Source organism: Ips typographus, linkage group LG2 (genome assembly GCF_016097725.1).
Source record: "Ips typographus isolate SLU linkage group LG2, UJ_Ityp_2.0, whole genome shotgun sequence".
Lineage (NCBI taxonomy): Eukaryota > Metazoa > Arthropoda > Insecta > Coleoptera > Curculionidae > Ips > Ips typographus.
The window spans coordinates 698,287-715,297 of record NC_138423.1 but is presented as its reverse complement, the minus strand read 5'-3'; the positions used below and the strand labels follow the sequence as shown (position 1 = coordinate 715,297).

The following is a 17,011-nucleotide window of genomic DNA, read 5'->3' as shown; positions in this document are numbered from 1 at the left end:
TGAATTTTTGCATCAACTTTAAAACATACTGATGACCAATTAATTTATCTGGATGGATTGCATTGACACAGTCGTTATGTTTGAAATAAAAACGTACAATTTCTATTCTTTCGGCAGTCGTGTAAACCTTATTGACAATGTTCCTTCAAAACGAACTTACAAGTTGACCAACTGAGGCAAAAACATGGAATGGAAAACAGGTATTCGGTAGTGTTATCAGCAGTTTGACCAAAATAACAAAAAAATGTTTTTATTTTTTTTGGTCTCAATTCAAAGCAAATGTACAAATAAAATAGTGCAATTAATTCCTTATGAAATACCCTTTCCAACGATGTGCCACACAGGGTATGGTGCCATTTGAAAACTTAGTGGGGGTGGCTATGGCGGCAAAGGGGCTGATGGCAGAAATTCAAATCCTACGTAAAAAGATGTCCCCCTTGCAATCTTTGTTGACGTGTCTTAGCATTTTTTAACAGAGAAATTATTTTGGAAGATAAACAGGGTGGCTACTTTTCATTGAAAAACCCTGTATGTAGAGGCCTGGTAAGGTTAGGATTCGGAGATCTAGGTACAAAAATTAAGACATATTTTAGACTAAATTTTATTTATAAATACACAGTATTAACAAGCTTAACACTTATAGCGACAAATATGTGTTGACAATAGCCACAAAGTTTAACAATAATACGAACATACGTAACAATGTTTATAATATGCGTCTCGTTTTAGTAATTTATTGGAAATTTACACTCATTCTAGCCAGTTTTAATTGACGCGGTCAAATTAATTGCAAATAGTGTTTAATGCAGCTTATTTGACTTCAAACAAATTTGAAGATTATATTCTTTTTTATGATTTTTATTGTGCATTACAAATATACACACAGACATTTTATAAGTAAGCCCGATTTACCTAAATATGATCAAGTTATTGTCAATAATCGGGGTACGAGAAAACCATTACACAAAGTGTGGATGGAAAATTGTCAGAAATTTATTTTTGGAGAAAATGCTCAAAAAATGATTAAGCCAAAGCTAAAAAATGCACATCAAAAGCAACAATTTAGGCAATGGAATTTAGACTATTTGGAAATCATAAGATGTCAAGTAAATGCGTAATTTGCAAGAACAACACTGGCTTTACAGCTTCATGGAGCCAAATTTGTCAGTTGTGACGTTAAGGAACACTTTGATACTTACGTCACTCAACGTCACAACTGTCAAATTTCGCTCCATAGAACTATTAATACAATGTACAGTTCTACTAAATCCGGACACCCTGTAACAGGAGTTGAATATCGATACAGACATTTTACATCATCAATTACGCCTAGAATTTGGCGTAGAATTCAAATATCAGATTGGTTTGTTACCTTCTGTACAGTGTGATTTATGATTTATCCAAGCGGCAGAACTATTTTGGATTGGTGATTTTTGACAGCTGCCTTGTGACGTAAAAAACGTATCAAAGTGTCTGTTAATGTCAAAACTGTTCAACAACAAAAGTTCAACTCCTTGAAGCTAGTTAAAGGTCACCGGTGAGTGAATTTTGACGGTTGACTGCTGTAAGGTGACGTAAGAAACATATCGAAGTGCCACTTAGCCTTACAAATGTCAAATTTGGGGCTTTGCTGCGGTACAAATACAGGATATAACTGTTTTGAATTTGATTCATTTCATCTCACTGCTGAATGAGTTTCAATAGTTATTACAAGTGTCGCAGCGAAAGATAGATGACGAAAGACTTAAAGATGAAGAAACAAAAAACAAAGTTACCAAATTAGTAAAAATCGTAATGAGCAAATACTGACAAACATAGATCACAACAACAGACGGTAGAGGAAGCTAACATGGGTGACGTATGGGAAGAAATGGAGGCTGCCATGACCAATGTTGCGGAGGCACAACACAAATGAAAAGCACAAAAACACGATTGGATGGACAGATGAGATACTGGCGCTGTTTGAGGGACGAAGAGGGTACAAGAACAAAGGAAATGGTGATAACTACAAAAAAATCCAGAAAGTCATTAGAACGAAGATAAGAACCCTCTAAGAATGAGTGGCTGAAACAACAGTGTGAAGAACTAGAACAACTACAAAGAGTATATAGAAAGAGTCCATTCTCTAACGTAGAAAATGATCAGGGAGAATTAGCGCAGGATGATCAACAGTGTAAAATCTTATAGAAAAACTATATTAGCAAACTTTTTGCCGATGAAATACTCTCGGGACATCCCATCACAAAAGAGGAAATTATAAGAGCGATCAATACATCCAAATATAGAAAGGCGATTGGACCAGACCGCATACCTGTAGAGTTGCTCAAACTATTGGACGACAAGAGCATCACAGTTCTTCAGACGATATTTAATCGAATCTATAACACAAACGAATATCCCGCCAAATGATTGACTAATCAGCTTCATGACTCACACACTAAAGATATTCCTTAAGATTATCCACTACAGAATATCAATAAAGTGCGAAAGAAACATCGGATCTACACAATTTGGATTCAGACGAGGTTTAGACACGAGAGAAGCATTAGTTGCGACTTAAGTAGATTCAGAACTGCAAAGGTCAGAGAAAAGACATAATGCTGTGTTTCATCGATTATGAAAAGGCGTTCGACAGAGTTTAACATCATAAGCTGATCCAAATCCTAAATAGATTGGACATCCGCTGAATTCAAAGCCTATACTAGAACCAAATGGCTGAGTTGGTAACGATCTCACAGAAGCAAGACCAATTTATAGAGGGGTCAGACAAGGGTGTGTTCTCTCCCCAATTTATATTCTGAAGCATCTTTCAGGAAGCCATATAATAACGCAACGTAGGCGTTAAAGTGAATGGTGTATGGGTCAACAATATTCGTTATGCGGACGACACAGTTCTAATTGCAGATAACATGGAGGATTTGCGGGATACGCTTGGGACTGTCGGGGAATGCAGGGTCTGAATATCAACAGCAAGAATACTAAATTCATGATAATTACTCGAAAGCCACAAGAATTCCAAAACTCCTAAAGCAGAAAAAAAGCCTAACATATGAGAATCAGTGTGAAAACTGGGAATCAGATACTGGATTGAAAATGAGTGCGATCATGAAATTCTCTTGGCTCTCACATCTTGGCTTGAGAATTAGATTTGTCAAATGTTATGTCTGGACAGTGTTGCTTTATGGCATGAAGAGATGGACACTGAGCACTATGAACAAGCTGGAAGCATTCGAGATGTGGGTCTATAGGCGTGTACTGAGGATTCCATGGACTGCAAGAAGCACCAATGATGAGGTCTTGAGAATAATCAATAAAGACCGCGAACTGTTACGACACCATTAAACGTCGAAAAACAGCATACCTGTGCCACGTAATACGCAATGAGAGGTACCAATTCCTGCAATTGATAATTGAGGGGAAGATTGAGGGAAAGAGAGGAATCGGCAGGAAAAAGATGTCATGGCTCCGCAACGTTAGGCAGTGGACACGACTGAGGACAATGCAAGAACTAATGCATACCATACGTGAAGAAGAACAAGTGTCACCGGACTATAAGTCACGTTGTAAAATATCATAACTGTCGAATGTAACGTCCTGAACTGTCATTTAACGTCACGACTGCCAAATTTGACTTCACAGAGTTACCAATAACAATTTGCGGCGTGATTCGTCAAAGAGACGCGACTATTTGACATTTTACAGTTTTACGGCAGTGTTTAATTAGTTTTGATAGGTTAGGTTAAGTCATTAAACGTCATAGCTAGTTCAGTTCGTCAAAGTAGTCCACGTTCAGCTTTTCGACGTTAAAATGAGTTAATCACGAGTTTTGGCTTTGGCAACGTTGATTTGAATTGGAAAAGGTGTTTTAGAGTCTTAATTAACATTTATTCGGTTTTAAAAGTTGAATTCACTCGTCCAAAATTCCATTGCCTGGAATTGTAAAATTAAATTCTCGATAATTTACCGTTTTCCGTAAATTCTTCCTGGACAAAAAATCCTTTGGGCCATCTCTAGTTAAGTTTTAAACACGTTTATGATTTTTCTTTCCTTTACAAGATTGTCCTAATTCTCTTATATTAACGTAGTAACAAAGCGTAAATTTTGATTTAATTATTACAGAATATTGCTTGATTGATATCACTTAGGCTGTTATTAAGCAGGCACTTTACTTGAATCGTATTTAAAATGAAAACGATTGTCACCGACTTACCAGCGGAATGAGTGCAAATCCCGTTCAACAATATTTCTAGAAAATAAATTGAAACTATATTATCAAAATATTCTTTGCAGTCTCATAATATGTAGGTACTATATATTTTCAAAATTCATACTCAATTAGTTTGACGTTTTTAAACGGTAACCCAAAACGTGCATTTGTCACCAACTACTTTTAGGTACTTTAAAGCCTAGCAACAAGTCGCAAACTATTTTTGTCACACTGTAAATAGGACTGAAAAGCGAAAGCTGTCAAAAATGACCTATTTTTAACCGGTCAGACCGTTTAAATTGACCTACTGACAGGTATTGTGGTATATTTAACACCAAAGGCGCCTAAAACATTGCCAGCTCACACGACTAACGCTAAATATTACAGTCTTAAGCCTACACTAAATTAAGGGACAATTATTATTATAAAAAAATAATCTCAAAAACAACTCTTATGCAACTAACAACATTCTTATGTTACTAATATTATTGTTAATTATCTACTTTTTTTTTATTCGTAGGCGTGTAGTAACAGTTATTTATTATTATTATCGTAGTGAGTGTGGTATAATAATATACAGAGTGTCCCCAATTGACCTATAGGACAGTTCATTGCAAACAAAGTTTAAAATCGGAATAATTGTACTCCAGAGAAACTAGGTTTTTAAACACTTTTGGGACACCCTGTACACCTTCCTTAATACACTTTGTTTCGTGCTAGCTATCAAACACTCCTTAATTCTATAAGTTAACGTTATTGACACCTTAACTACTTTCGCTAGTTTTAAAGTTATTAGACATGTGGATGCGTTGTAAGTGTTTAACGGTTTTGATTATTTTTAATGCAAGCGTTAATTTTCAACAAAGTTATTATTCGACAAGGTGTCCAAATTAAAATCATGTACAAAGAGATGAAAATGTGTTCTGTTATTATGTTGATTTAGGTGCCATCGTATTATAAGTTCTTTTTGATAAAATCGTTGTCAGATCGTTTATTTAACTTACTTTTGTCAAAATAAGGATGGATGAATCACTTCGCGCAGGAAAAACTCATATTTTCACGTTATTTCCTTTCTTATGACATTTTCCATACTAAACATAATTGACTTGTTTTTGAACATTTTGTTTGGTGCTTAACAATCTTAGCAACGTTGTCAAAGAGAACTGCTTTTCTGTTCAAAATTAATAATGTCATTCTAATAATTGTTTATTAATTTCTTAAAATGAAAGTTTTCCATATTTTTTCTCTTTTTGAGATCTTAATAATTATTGCTATATATATGAATTTGCCACTAGGGTTAGCCAAGCATCTTTTTCAATACATTATTGCCGCTTGTACCAATCAGACACTAAGATTAGCATTGTCAACAGTAATTATAGATAGTAAAGTGCCACTTTGCATGTAAAAACTAAAAATACTTATTTAATTTACTAATTTTTTAGCTATTTAACGATTAAACCCTTGATATTAAACGTGTTATATCGTTTTCTTGAACCTTCGGTTTGGCAACATTGCACATTTCCGGTAGTAAGGGGCAGGAATTTTTCCTAGACTCAATGTTGCCAGGTCTACCGTTAAAACGGTATATCTACCGTTTTTGTATTTCTTCTACCGTTCTTCTGTTTTTTGTATATAATCTACCGTTTTTAATTACGTTATTGCCATTATGTTGATTGTGAAACTTTTTATATACTTTTTCAATTTATTGAATAGGAATCATTAATAGGATCATTTTCTTACTACAAATTATTCTCTAAAACCACGTGATGTCTGCCACTATTGTCAAAATTTAACTAGAATTGGCAAGAATTACATTTTAACACAGTTTTTCAAACAAGACGATTTTCTGAGATTTTCATAGTCTAGCTAGCTAAATACTCTTCTGAAATCACGTGACAACTGTCAATAACGTCAAAACTACCAAACCATGCTCAAAAGTTGCAAAAATCAGGGTTTGGAAACGTTTTCGTGCAGTATTTGATATAAAACGTGTTTCTGAGTTTTATGAATGTTATTTTGCCAATTGTCACGTGACCGTCTAACTAAATAATGTTCTACAATCACGCGACAACTGTCTAGCGTCAAAACTGTAAAACCATGCTCAAAAATTGCAAAAATTATGGTTTATAAACGTTTTCTTGCAGTATTTGATACAAAACGTGTTTGTGAGATTTATGAATGTTGTTTTGCCAATTGTCACATGACCGTCTTACTAAATAGTGTTCTAAAATCACGTGACAACTGTCACTAACGTCAAAACTGTCAAACCATGCTCAAAAGTTGCAAACATCAGGATTTAGAAACGTTTTGCAATATTTGATATAAAACGTATTTCTGAGAATTATGACAATTATCACGTGACGTCTAGCTAAATAGTGTTCTACAATCACGTGACAACTGTCACTAACGTCAAAACTGTCAAATCATGCTCAAAAGTTGCAAAAATCAGGATTTAGAAACGTTTTCTTGCAGTATTTGATATAAAACGTGTTTCTAAGAATTATGACAGTTAGTTTGACAATTATCACGTGACGTCTATCTAAACAGTGTTCTACAATCACGTGACAACTGTCACTAACATCAAAACTGTCAAACCATGCTCTAAAGTTGCAAAAATCAGGATTTAGAAACGTTTTCTTGCAATATTTGATACAAAACGTGTTTCTGAGAATTATTACAGTTATTTTGACAATTGTCACTTCATAGTATAGCTAAATAGTCTTCTGAAATCACGTGACAACTGTCAATAACGTCAAAACTGTCAAACCATGCTCGAAAGTTGTAAAAATCAGGGTTTAGAAACGTTTTCTTGCAGTATTCGATACAAAACGTGTTTCTGAGATTTATGAATGTTATTTTGCCAATTGTTACGTGACCGTTTAACTAAATAGTGTTCTACAATCACGTGACAACTGTCACTAACGTCAAAACTGTCAAACCATGCTCTAAAGTGGCAAAAATCAGGATTTAGAAACGTTTTCTTGCAGTATTTGATATAAAACGTGTTTCTAAGAATTATGACAGTTAGTTTGACAATTATCACGTGACGTCTATCTAAATAGTGTTCTACAATCACGTGACAACTGTCACTAACATCAAAACTGTCAAACCATGCTCTAAAGTTGCAAAAATCAGGATTTAGAAACGTTTTCTTGCAATATTTGATACAAAACGTGTTTCTGAGAATTATTACAGTTATTTTGACAATTATCACTTCACAGTATAGCTAAATAGTCTTCTGAAATCACGTGACAACTGTCAGTAACGTCAAAACTGTCAAACCATGCTCTAAAGTTGCAAAAATCAGGGTTTAGAAACGTTTTCTTGCAGTATTTGATACAAAACGTGTTTCTGAGATTTATGAATGTTATTTTGCCAATTGTCACGTGACCGTTTAACTAAATAGTGTTCTACAATCACGTGACAACTGTCACTAACGTCAAAACTGTCAAACCATGCTCAAAAGTTGCAAACATCAGGATTTAGAAACGTTTTCTTGCAGTATTTGATATAAAACGTGTTTCTAAGAATTATGACAGTTAGTTTGACAATTATCACGTGACGTCTATCTAAATAGTGTTCTACAATCACGTGACAACTGTCACTAACATCAAAACTGTCAAACCATGCTCTAAAGTTGCAAAAATCAGGATTTAGAAACGTTTTCTTGCAATATTTGATACAAAACGTGTTTCTGAGAATTATTACAGTTATATTGACAATTATCACTTCACAGTATAGCTAAATAGTCTTCTGAAATCACGTGACAACTGTCAGTAACGTCAAAACTGTCAAACCATGCTCTAAAGTTGCAAAAATCAGGGTTTAGAAACGTTTTCTTGCAGTATTTGATACAAAACGTGTTTCTGAGATTTATGAATGTTATTTTGCCAATTGTCACGTGACCGTTTAACTAAATAGTGTTCTACAATCACGTGACAACTGTCACTAACGTCAAAACTGTCAAACCATGCTCAAAAGTTGCAAACATCAGGATTTAGAAACGTTTTCTTGCAGTATTTGATATGAAACGTGTTGAGAATTATGACAGTTTTTTGACAATTATCACGTGACCGTCTAGCTAAATATTGTACTACAATCACGTGAAATCAGGGTTTCAAAACCTTTTTCTTGCAGTATTCGATATAAAGTGTTTTTGAGAACTAGAACTAGAGTTGGTGTAACCTGATCACTTTCAAAGCGTTTTTTTTACAATTCTTTTCCCAAAAAACAGCTTCATCCACCCTTTTTGGGGTAGAACTAAGTTAAATAAACAATCTGACATTAATTTCATAAAAAAAAAACAACAATACGGTGGCACCTATATCGCACCAGACCCCTAAAATGGTTTTCAATAGAGAATCATCTATTCTGTTTGTTTACAATTATCTAATCTTCTATTCTCTCTGAAACACCCTGTACAGAACAGGTTATTGGTTAATGGAAAGAAACATTGCGTCTTGGTCTACGTAAAAACCATGCGGTTCAATAATCGTTACTGTTTTGGTATAGTATTTTTAATACCCCAGCGGATCATCACCTTAGCATATGCCAGGAGAATATCAGATTATTCCAGAAAAGTAATACTAAATGTAGTTGAGCATTATCAAAACGAGCTAGGATCTCGTACTCTAAGTGTAGCAAAAGCCCTTATGATCATCAAACCAGGAATACCTCCAAAGTGTGCCCTCTAAAGTAACCAGAGCAAAAACCAAAGTTTTAGGCAAAAATACTCATGCTAACTTCATGTTACTTATTTTAGTTAAATGCGTTTAACTAAAAGACGCATAATAATTAATATATTTTTTTTAAATAGGAACAACGATTTGCTTTCCGTATGATTTACTGAACTAAGAATACACGTGCATTTAGTAACTAGATTCCGACATTCTTATGTTTTAGTTTGCTGGGATAAAAAAAATACTATAATACAGGGAAAACCCAAAAAAGGACAATATTTCAAAAATCCTAAATATGTAGCTCATTTTAAAAAGGACACCCTGCATACAGAATGTTTTACTGAAAAAATTAAACAAATTTGTCCTGTATCGTTATATTTAAAAGTAATAATACCTGAAGGATGACGTAACAGTGCACAATGACTTGAATGTGACATGTCACTGTCAAAACACTTATTTGTCATTATCCAATGAGTGGTGAACTTTACGATACGTATTGATTTGTTCAATGGTCGGTAAAACACTCTGAATACTTTAGAATTTTTATAATTTTTTACGTATTTTGTTCAAAATTTGTATTCATAAAGACCTTTTTTTACCCTGTTAAATAATTATATTTTTAAATGCGCTTGAGGACGTTTGCTAAAGCTTGATGCTTCCTTGGCATACATTTAATACAAAATTATATTGCGTATTCTCCTTCAAATTGAGGGAATTCAAATTAAGAGAAATATCTTTCCGATTCACTTTATCCACCAAAACATTGTGAGGACCATCTCAGACCATGAGAGTGGCCTAATTTGCTTGTTTTTATATGGAATCTGCCAGAAAGAATTTAAAAATCAAAAAGGTTCAAGGTGAATTTGATGCCACAAGCAGAATTTCGCTATCGTCTTTTCTTCCCTGTAACTTCGTTATTATGAGAGTTTGGTGAAAATAGCTTACACGTTTGTCTTTAAAATCGGTCACAATTGTTACTTTTCAAAATTTGTAGGCAAGACAATTAGCCAGCTTAATCGTTTCATTACATTCCTCCGCTCTTCTTTTCTGACGCTGAAAAAAACTTATTTCTTCTTTAAAAATCGACTACTCTTTCATTCAAAATATGTGAATAATTAGCCAGTCCAGTCATTGCAACACATTCTTTCACTCTTTATTTCTGACGCTTAAAGAACTTAAATCTTCTCTAAAATATGTTTGGCTTTGAAATTGTGAAATGAACATTTGTAAGAAATTAATTAGCTCAATCATTTCAACGCATTCTTACTTTCTTCTTTTCTGACGCTGAAATATTTAGTTCTTGTTTAAAACACTTTCAAATCGATCAATCAGTCTTCTTTAAAACATGTTTGGATTCTAAATCGACTGAAGATCAATATATATTTTCAAAATTTGTAAGCAATTAGCCACCTCTATTATTTCAATACATTCTTTCGCTCCTCTTTTCTGACGCTGAACTAAAATTTGAGTATCAAAATACCGTAGATTTAGGTAAGGTTAGATAAAAAAAACGCATATTACGAATTTAAATTGGGCCAATTAAAAAAAAAGAAAATAATTTTCATGGACGTTACTAGTAATCCACGATCTAAACTGTGTGTTATGGCTGATCAAGTTTTATTATACATTTGACCAAACACTTGGTGATTAATGACTTTCTCAACAACAACAAGCTTTCGACAGGCAATATAATTTTGCATTAAACTTCTGTAAGCTAATTCAAGGGACGGTAAATTTAAGACGTTTGCGTTTTTACTATTATAGCGTGGCACTCTTAAAAACTATTTACCAGTTCAATAACGCGAATACTTCGTATATAATTTAAAATTTTCTGCCTTTTTGGGTTCTAACAAATGACAATATACCAAGCAGGACGCAAAGCATTTTTGATGTTTGTACCTTTTAAAAAGCGATTACCCACATATTTACCTAACCTAAAAAAACTATACACAAATTGGATTCGTTTGACTTAACCTTTCGTATAGAGCTAGACTTATTGATTGTTAGTCTTCGATTGAACGTTCTTTCTAACGTCTTCTAATTGAATTAACTGTAAAACGCGAAAAAAATGGTTTTATGAAAAATAAATACGGATAACTTACCATTTCAATCGGAATGCAAGACAATTCACCACCCCCGCATTGCGGGGGTGGCAGTGGTGTAGAGGGTGTCACCGGCGCTTTTGCCGCCGCCTTTTCTTGAGCTTCGCGCGCTCTTCTTTCTTTCAGTTTCAAGGAGAAGATCGCCACTGATCGAGCTCGTTTCATTAAGCTTTGCTTTACTCTGGTCTTTTTTGCTGCTAATTCTTCAGCAGCTAAAATAATGTAGAAGAGTAAATCTGACAATCTGATCTCTTTACTCTTGTGGTTTCGTGCATTTTCTTTAAATTTCAAGACCTGAGAGCGTTTCCGAAAGCCGATTGAGTTAACCCGATAAACTTATAATGTTCGGAAATTGAACCGCTTTCCGATTATTGTAGTTCGGAAATACGGGAGTTAGCCTGGTTTTCATAAACGACTATTCGGACGAAAAATATGAAAATTCGGTAAAAGCGACAGATGCCATAAAGTCATTCAAATAATGTAGTTCTCATAGCCGACAAATTTTCTGACACAAAAAACGATAATTGGCGCCATTTGAAAATGAGAATGAAATTGAAAATGAGACACCCTGTGTATTGAGAACTGACAATTAACATCACTTTATAACATCAAATTGTGGCCCGTTCATTTCTGGACATTTTCTTTTTTTATTCGCTCTGATACCTCAATTATAAAAAAAATACAGGGTTTCCAAAGAGTTAACACAAAATCGACTCTCTTATGTGAACAAAACATTGGCCCACTGATCATTTTCCCAATTTTTGTGCTCGCTAGCAAAGCCTGGCCACACGATGACGTCGCTGGAGTAATGGAGCTTTCTTGGTTCTATAGGCCTTCAAACCAACTTCCTTAAGCCTTCTGCTAATGGTCCGAGCACTTTGTTCTTCTTCCAGTTCGCTTCTTAGTTGCGGTACTGTTTTACGCCTGTTCAATAATGTTTGCCAGACTATGAATCTGTCATATCTAGCCGTGATTGACCGTTTTCTACCTTGACATCGTCTCCTCACATACTCTCCCGTTTGTCTCCAATGTCTTACATTACGATATATCATAAATTTTGATTTTCCACCAACATGTCAGCAACATCGCTGTAACTTGTACCAATTTCAATCAAAGCTACAGCCTTCGCCACATAAAATAAGATCAATATCCACATTTTCTTCGAAACCCTGTATTTTCTTTAATAATTGAGATATCAGAGGGAATAAAAAAAGGAAATGTTCAGAAAATAACGGGTTACAATTTGATGTTTTAAACTGTTTTTAATTCTCAGTGGTTCTGCCCACAAGGTGTCTCAAAGACCACCGAAAATTCCTTACTTTCGTTTCGTCCCTGTATAAGACATAAAAACAAACGTAATAAGATTCATGAAGAATCAAGCTACAATTCATAAAAAAGATGATCAAAATCGAGGGAAGGATTGAAGAAGAAATTGGTGCTATTAGTGCTGCAGCAGTGTTCTCAAAAATGAAGATTGAGGAATGACTGGGAAGTCTTTTACTGGATGTTTTTACATTCACATACTAATTATTGTTTTAGTTTTAAATGGTGTCATAGGCACAATAATAATTGCAAATAGTGATTTACCAATTTTGAATCCATCTGAATAAATGTCCACATAACACTTACTATATCGGTGTGGTAAATCCAAAACCGACCATAGGAAAACCGTGTAACTGACAGAGAAACATAGATAATGGCATGCGCGGGACCAAGACAGAATACGAAAAAAATATCAAGTAGGCCATATTTTCAGTGCGCTGTTGCCAAAATCCAATACCGTCGACAAAATTAATTTTGTTCTTGGATTATTCGATAGAAAACATTATAAATCTAGATCTCCATTTCTGTCAAATTTTGTGTCTTCATGGCATCCTATTTAAAATGGAGATCTAGATTTATAATGTTTTCTATCGAATAATCCAAGAACAAAATTAATTCTGTCGACGGTATTGGATTTTGGCAACAGCGCACTGAAAATATGGCCTACTTGATATTTTTTTCGTTTTCTGTCTTAGTCCCGCGCATGCAATAATGTACGTTTCTCCGTCCATTACACGGTTTTCCTATGGTCGGTTTTGGATTTACCACACCTGTATAACGGTAACTAACATGCTAACAAATTGTTGAAAAACTAGGTGTACCTATGGACTACAGCGCTGCAGTGGGTATGGTCCTATTATAAATTTTTACAGGGTGAAAGAAAGTATAGTTTCTGTAGAGAAAATTGGCATATTTTGTATCTTCTTACAAATATTTGGACAACAATTTAAAATATATGATCTCAAACCTTAGAAAAATATTTATTTTTGTTGACTGCTTGCTACTAAAGTATGCTTTTGAAAAAGTAGAAACTTAACTCATATTTCTTATCACTCAACTGTTATACTGACTTCCAAATTAATCAAAAGCAACAACAGCTTTCATTGTTAGAGTAATACCTGGTTACACTTTTATAAAGCGCCAAAACCTTGCAGTGGGTACGGTCCTAACTAACCGGTTTGTTATATAGGAGTTTCACATGTGATATGTGTAAATGTCACATAACATAACCTACAAAAATTGTATGTGCAAAAATCCCGAAATTTCGTAAAAAATTTAAATCAATCCAACTATTTCCGACAAACGTGGAATTTCACGAATATTCATATTTTTTACCGAAATATTCGTTTATGAGAACCAGGCTTTAAGCGGATCTCGATCAGCTGTAACTGAACCGATTAACTCTGGAGAAACGGATCAGCTTACGTATTACGTTATCTGTTAAAATGAATCTCCCTTAGAATCAAAATAGTTCTACTTGTTTAATGCCCGTTTGCACAGAAATATTTCCATCAATTTTTAGGTTAGTTTAAGATAAAAAAAAACACGAGGAAATGTATTTTAAAAAATTTGTTTTGCCTCTCAACTATTTCTTCTGGTCTACTTGGCATTTTAATATACTGAGACCGCAAACTTGCTAAAACTTTTCTTTAACAATTCTATAATCTGTTAATTTGCAATTGTACTGAGTTGTCTTCCAGTTGCATAAAACCGAATGATAATCTGTTATCTGTCACTGATAGAGGGCGTCATAGTACAAATTACCCCCATTAGTTCGATAATGCTAACTTCAACTCCGATAATCGAAAAAATCTAAAATCAGCTGACTGATAATCTATCTGATGTGTGTCATTAGTCTTCCCAAATCCAAAGTTTCAAAATATTCAAAACAAAACAAACCTTTAGCAGCATCATCAGCTTCCTGACTGGAAATGCTTCTAGCGCTGTCACTTAAAGAGGGATCTATGGGCACGATGGGTGCTCTTGGAATTCGCGGCCCCGTGTGCTCTGGAGGAGACCTAGGCCTGGGGGGCCACAAAGGACTGGTTCGGTGGAGTTCGGTGTCCGAACTCGAAGCGTCCTTCCAAATAACTCGAATCACAACAGTGTACAGCATACATACAGGTGTGGTAAATCCAAAACCGACCATAGGAAAACCGTATAACTGACAGAGAAACGTAGATATTTGCATGCGTGGGACAAAGACAGAAAACGAAAAAAATACCAAGTAGGCCATATTTTTAGTACGCTGTTGCCAAAATCCAATACCAATCCAATACATTTTGTCGACGGTATTGGATTTTGGCAACAGCGTACTAAAAATATGGCCTACTTGGTATTTTTTTCGTTTTCTGTCTTTGTCCCACGCATGCAATTATCTACGTTTCTCTGTCAGTTACACGGTTTTCCTATGGTCGGTTTTGGATTTACCACACCTGTATAATGTAAAACAATACGGACACAATGCATAAGAAAAGACGTCAGCACTTTCAGTAGAAGAGTGAGAAGAAAAACAAGAACATACAGAGACAGTGTTATGTACATGATATAAAAGAAAAATATCAGAGGCAAACACATTTAGTGCCAAACAAACTTCAAGTGCTACCTTATATGGAATATCCTTTATTCGATTAAGAATCTGTTTCGTGAGCTTTTCAAAAAAAAAACAGAAATACAAATTTAATATTTTTCGCTAGCTTTAAGTATGGAGTTTTTAACTAGACTCAAATACGAGATTACCTTAGGTGATATGCAATCAGTACTTCTATGAACGTCGTTTTCTTCTTTTAGTTTCCGCGCCCACTCTACCCCACCACTAGGTCCTATAGTCAAGTGATGGCTCGCTTCTCCCTATAAATTAATTAACACATGAAGGGTGCACGGGAAAAACAGGCTAAGGCAATTTTTGGCCAAATTGAGAAAACAGCTTCACCCGATAGACAATAGCGATGCTATACAGGGTCCAAACTTAGTCAAAAGAAAAACGAGCTACGTCGTCTAATAGAACATATTTTAGGATAGGCGTACATGGGAATGACCTACTTACCTTTCAATCTTTTTAGTAACTAATTAGTTTAATAATTTTTTATCAATAAAAAACAAACAAGTTTTCAAATAATTATTTTTTGACATACATTTTAATTTATGAATTACCTTGTTTGCTACCTAAGTTTGACGAATTTAATATTTATAATATAAATCTGGTGAAAAACAGGCTAAGTCAAGACCTATTTTTGTATCTTTTTCAACAACAACCTTGTAATTATTATATTAAATAAAAAAGCATGCTGCTTTATATATAAAAAAATATTTATGTTTCTAATGCGTATAGGTGACCAGTTAACAACGATTTTAGAGATAAAACTGCTGTACTCAAAAACTTCAAAATTTGACTTAGCTTGTTTTTCCTGTGCACCCTTCACATGGAAGAACGTGAAAGATGAAGTGAATACTTACAGGATTCTCCGAGACGGCAACAGATGGCGTCCACTCCTTAGACTTTCGCGGTTTGAACGGCGGTATCGCCTGAATCGATTCCGGAGTGATCCCGAAGGGCGCACGATGTGCCGACGTCACAGAACTTTGTGACGTACTCGGTGTGGTGGGCGTAGGCAAAGGCGATACGTGTGATGACACGCTTCGTCTATGTTCGCTCAGAGGGTCCGCGGTGTGAATTTTGTCCATTTTTTCTTCCGATTTCTTAACGTGCGCTGATTGTTGCAAACTGTGACTCGGTGAAACCGAAAACCTGTTAATTATAACAGAAGCAGATGCAGACAACAATGTATAAGTAGTTGCAGTTTACGACAAAAGTTTTATGTTAAAAGGGTCAATCTAATAATAATCAGGGATTGTTTTGGATTTACCGCTATGATATGATGTCCCTCATCAAGTTGTGACTGCTCGAACAATCCGTTTTCGACGGTAAAAGTCACTTTAAAATTTAAATGCGTATACATCAAGACGCGTATTCTAATCGAAATAACGACAAAATCCTTTTGGTAGAGAGACCTTTTGGTGGAGACAAACTACGCCACTGCACCTAATATGTGGCATAAGAACGAAACGTAAATATACCTTCGTTTCAGTTTAGATTATGTGCGATTGTCTAGTAAAGTGAAGCGTATGTCGTAAATAGTTGTATACAGGGTGGTCCAGTTTTAAATGTCATTAATTCACCAATCGATAGCCCATCAAAAAATAAGTTGACACACATTATGTCATTTTCCTGAAGAACGCTTCCTAAGGAAAACACAGACCTCCAAAATTCAGTTTTGAAAATCTTTTTTTGCTACAACTGTCAGACAGTCAGACTAATTTTATTCTAAAAATTAAAGTTTTAGACTAATATTGTAGCATTTAATGCGAAAATTGTTTACTTTCATCAATGAAGAGTCTGAAACTTAACTTTTACTATAAAAAATAGTTTAAAATTCGATTTTTCAGTCTTAAAGCACAGTGAAGCGTCTAGAAGTCAAATTAATACTGACAAAGCATGAAATGGCATAATTAAGCCTACGAAAAATGTAAAAATAGTTTTTTTTAGTCTGGTATGTCAAAAACTTGGTGAAGATAAGCCTAAAACTCAATTTCCCAAGCTGAAAGCAGTTTCAAAGCCCTAAAAATAGTTCAGAGTTCTAAGAAAATGAAAAGCAAAGTAAAAAAACCTGAAAAGTTAGTCTTCAAGTCAATTTTCATGA

The 17,011-nt window shown here is 34.7% G+C and overlaps 1 protein-coding gene across 1 annotated transcript in view; it reads right to left on the bottom strand.

Moving 5' to 3' along the window:
• Window positions 1–585: 585 nt before the first annotated feature.
• wwk (anoctamin 8 white walker) overlaps window positions 586–17,011 on the bottom strand; it is a 30,677-nt gene continuing 14,251 nt past the window's right edge. Inside the window, 5 exon segments of the mRNA XM_081972217.1 lie at window positions 586–10,936; window positions 10,989–11,200; window positions 14,211–14,391; window positions 15,051–15,161; window positions 15,768–16,059. Of these exon segments, the coding sequence (XP_081828343.1) occupies window positions 10,880–10,936; window positions 10,989–11,200; window positions 14,211–14,391; window positions 15,051–15,161; window positions 15,768–16,059 (853 nt within the window). The 3' untranslated portion in view covers window positions 586–10,879.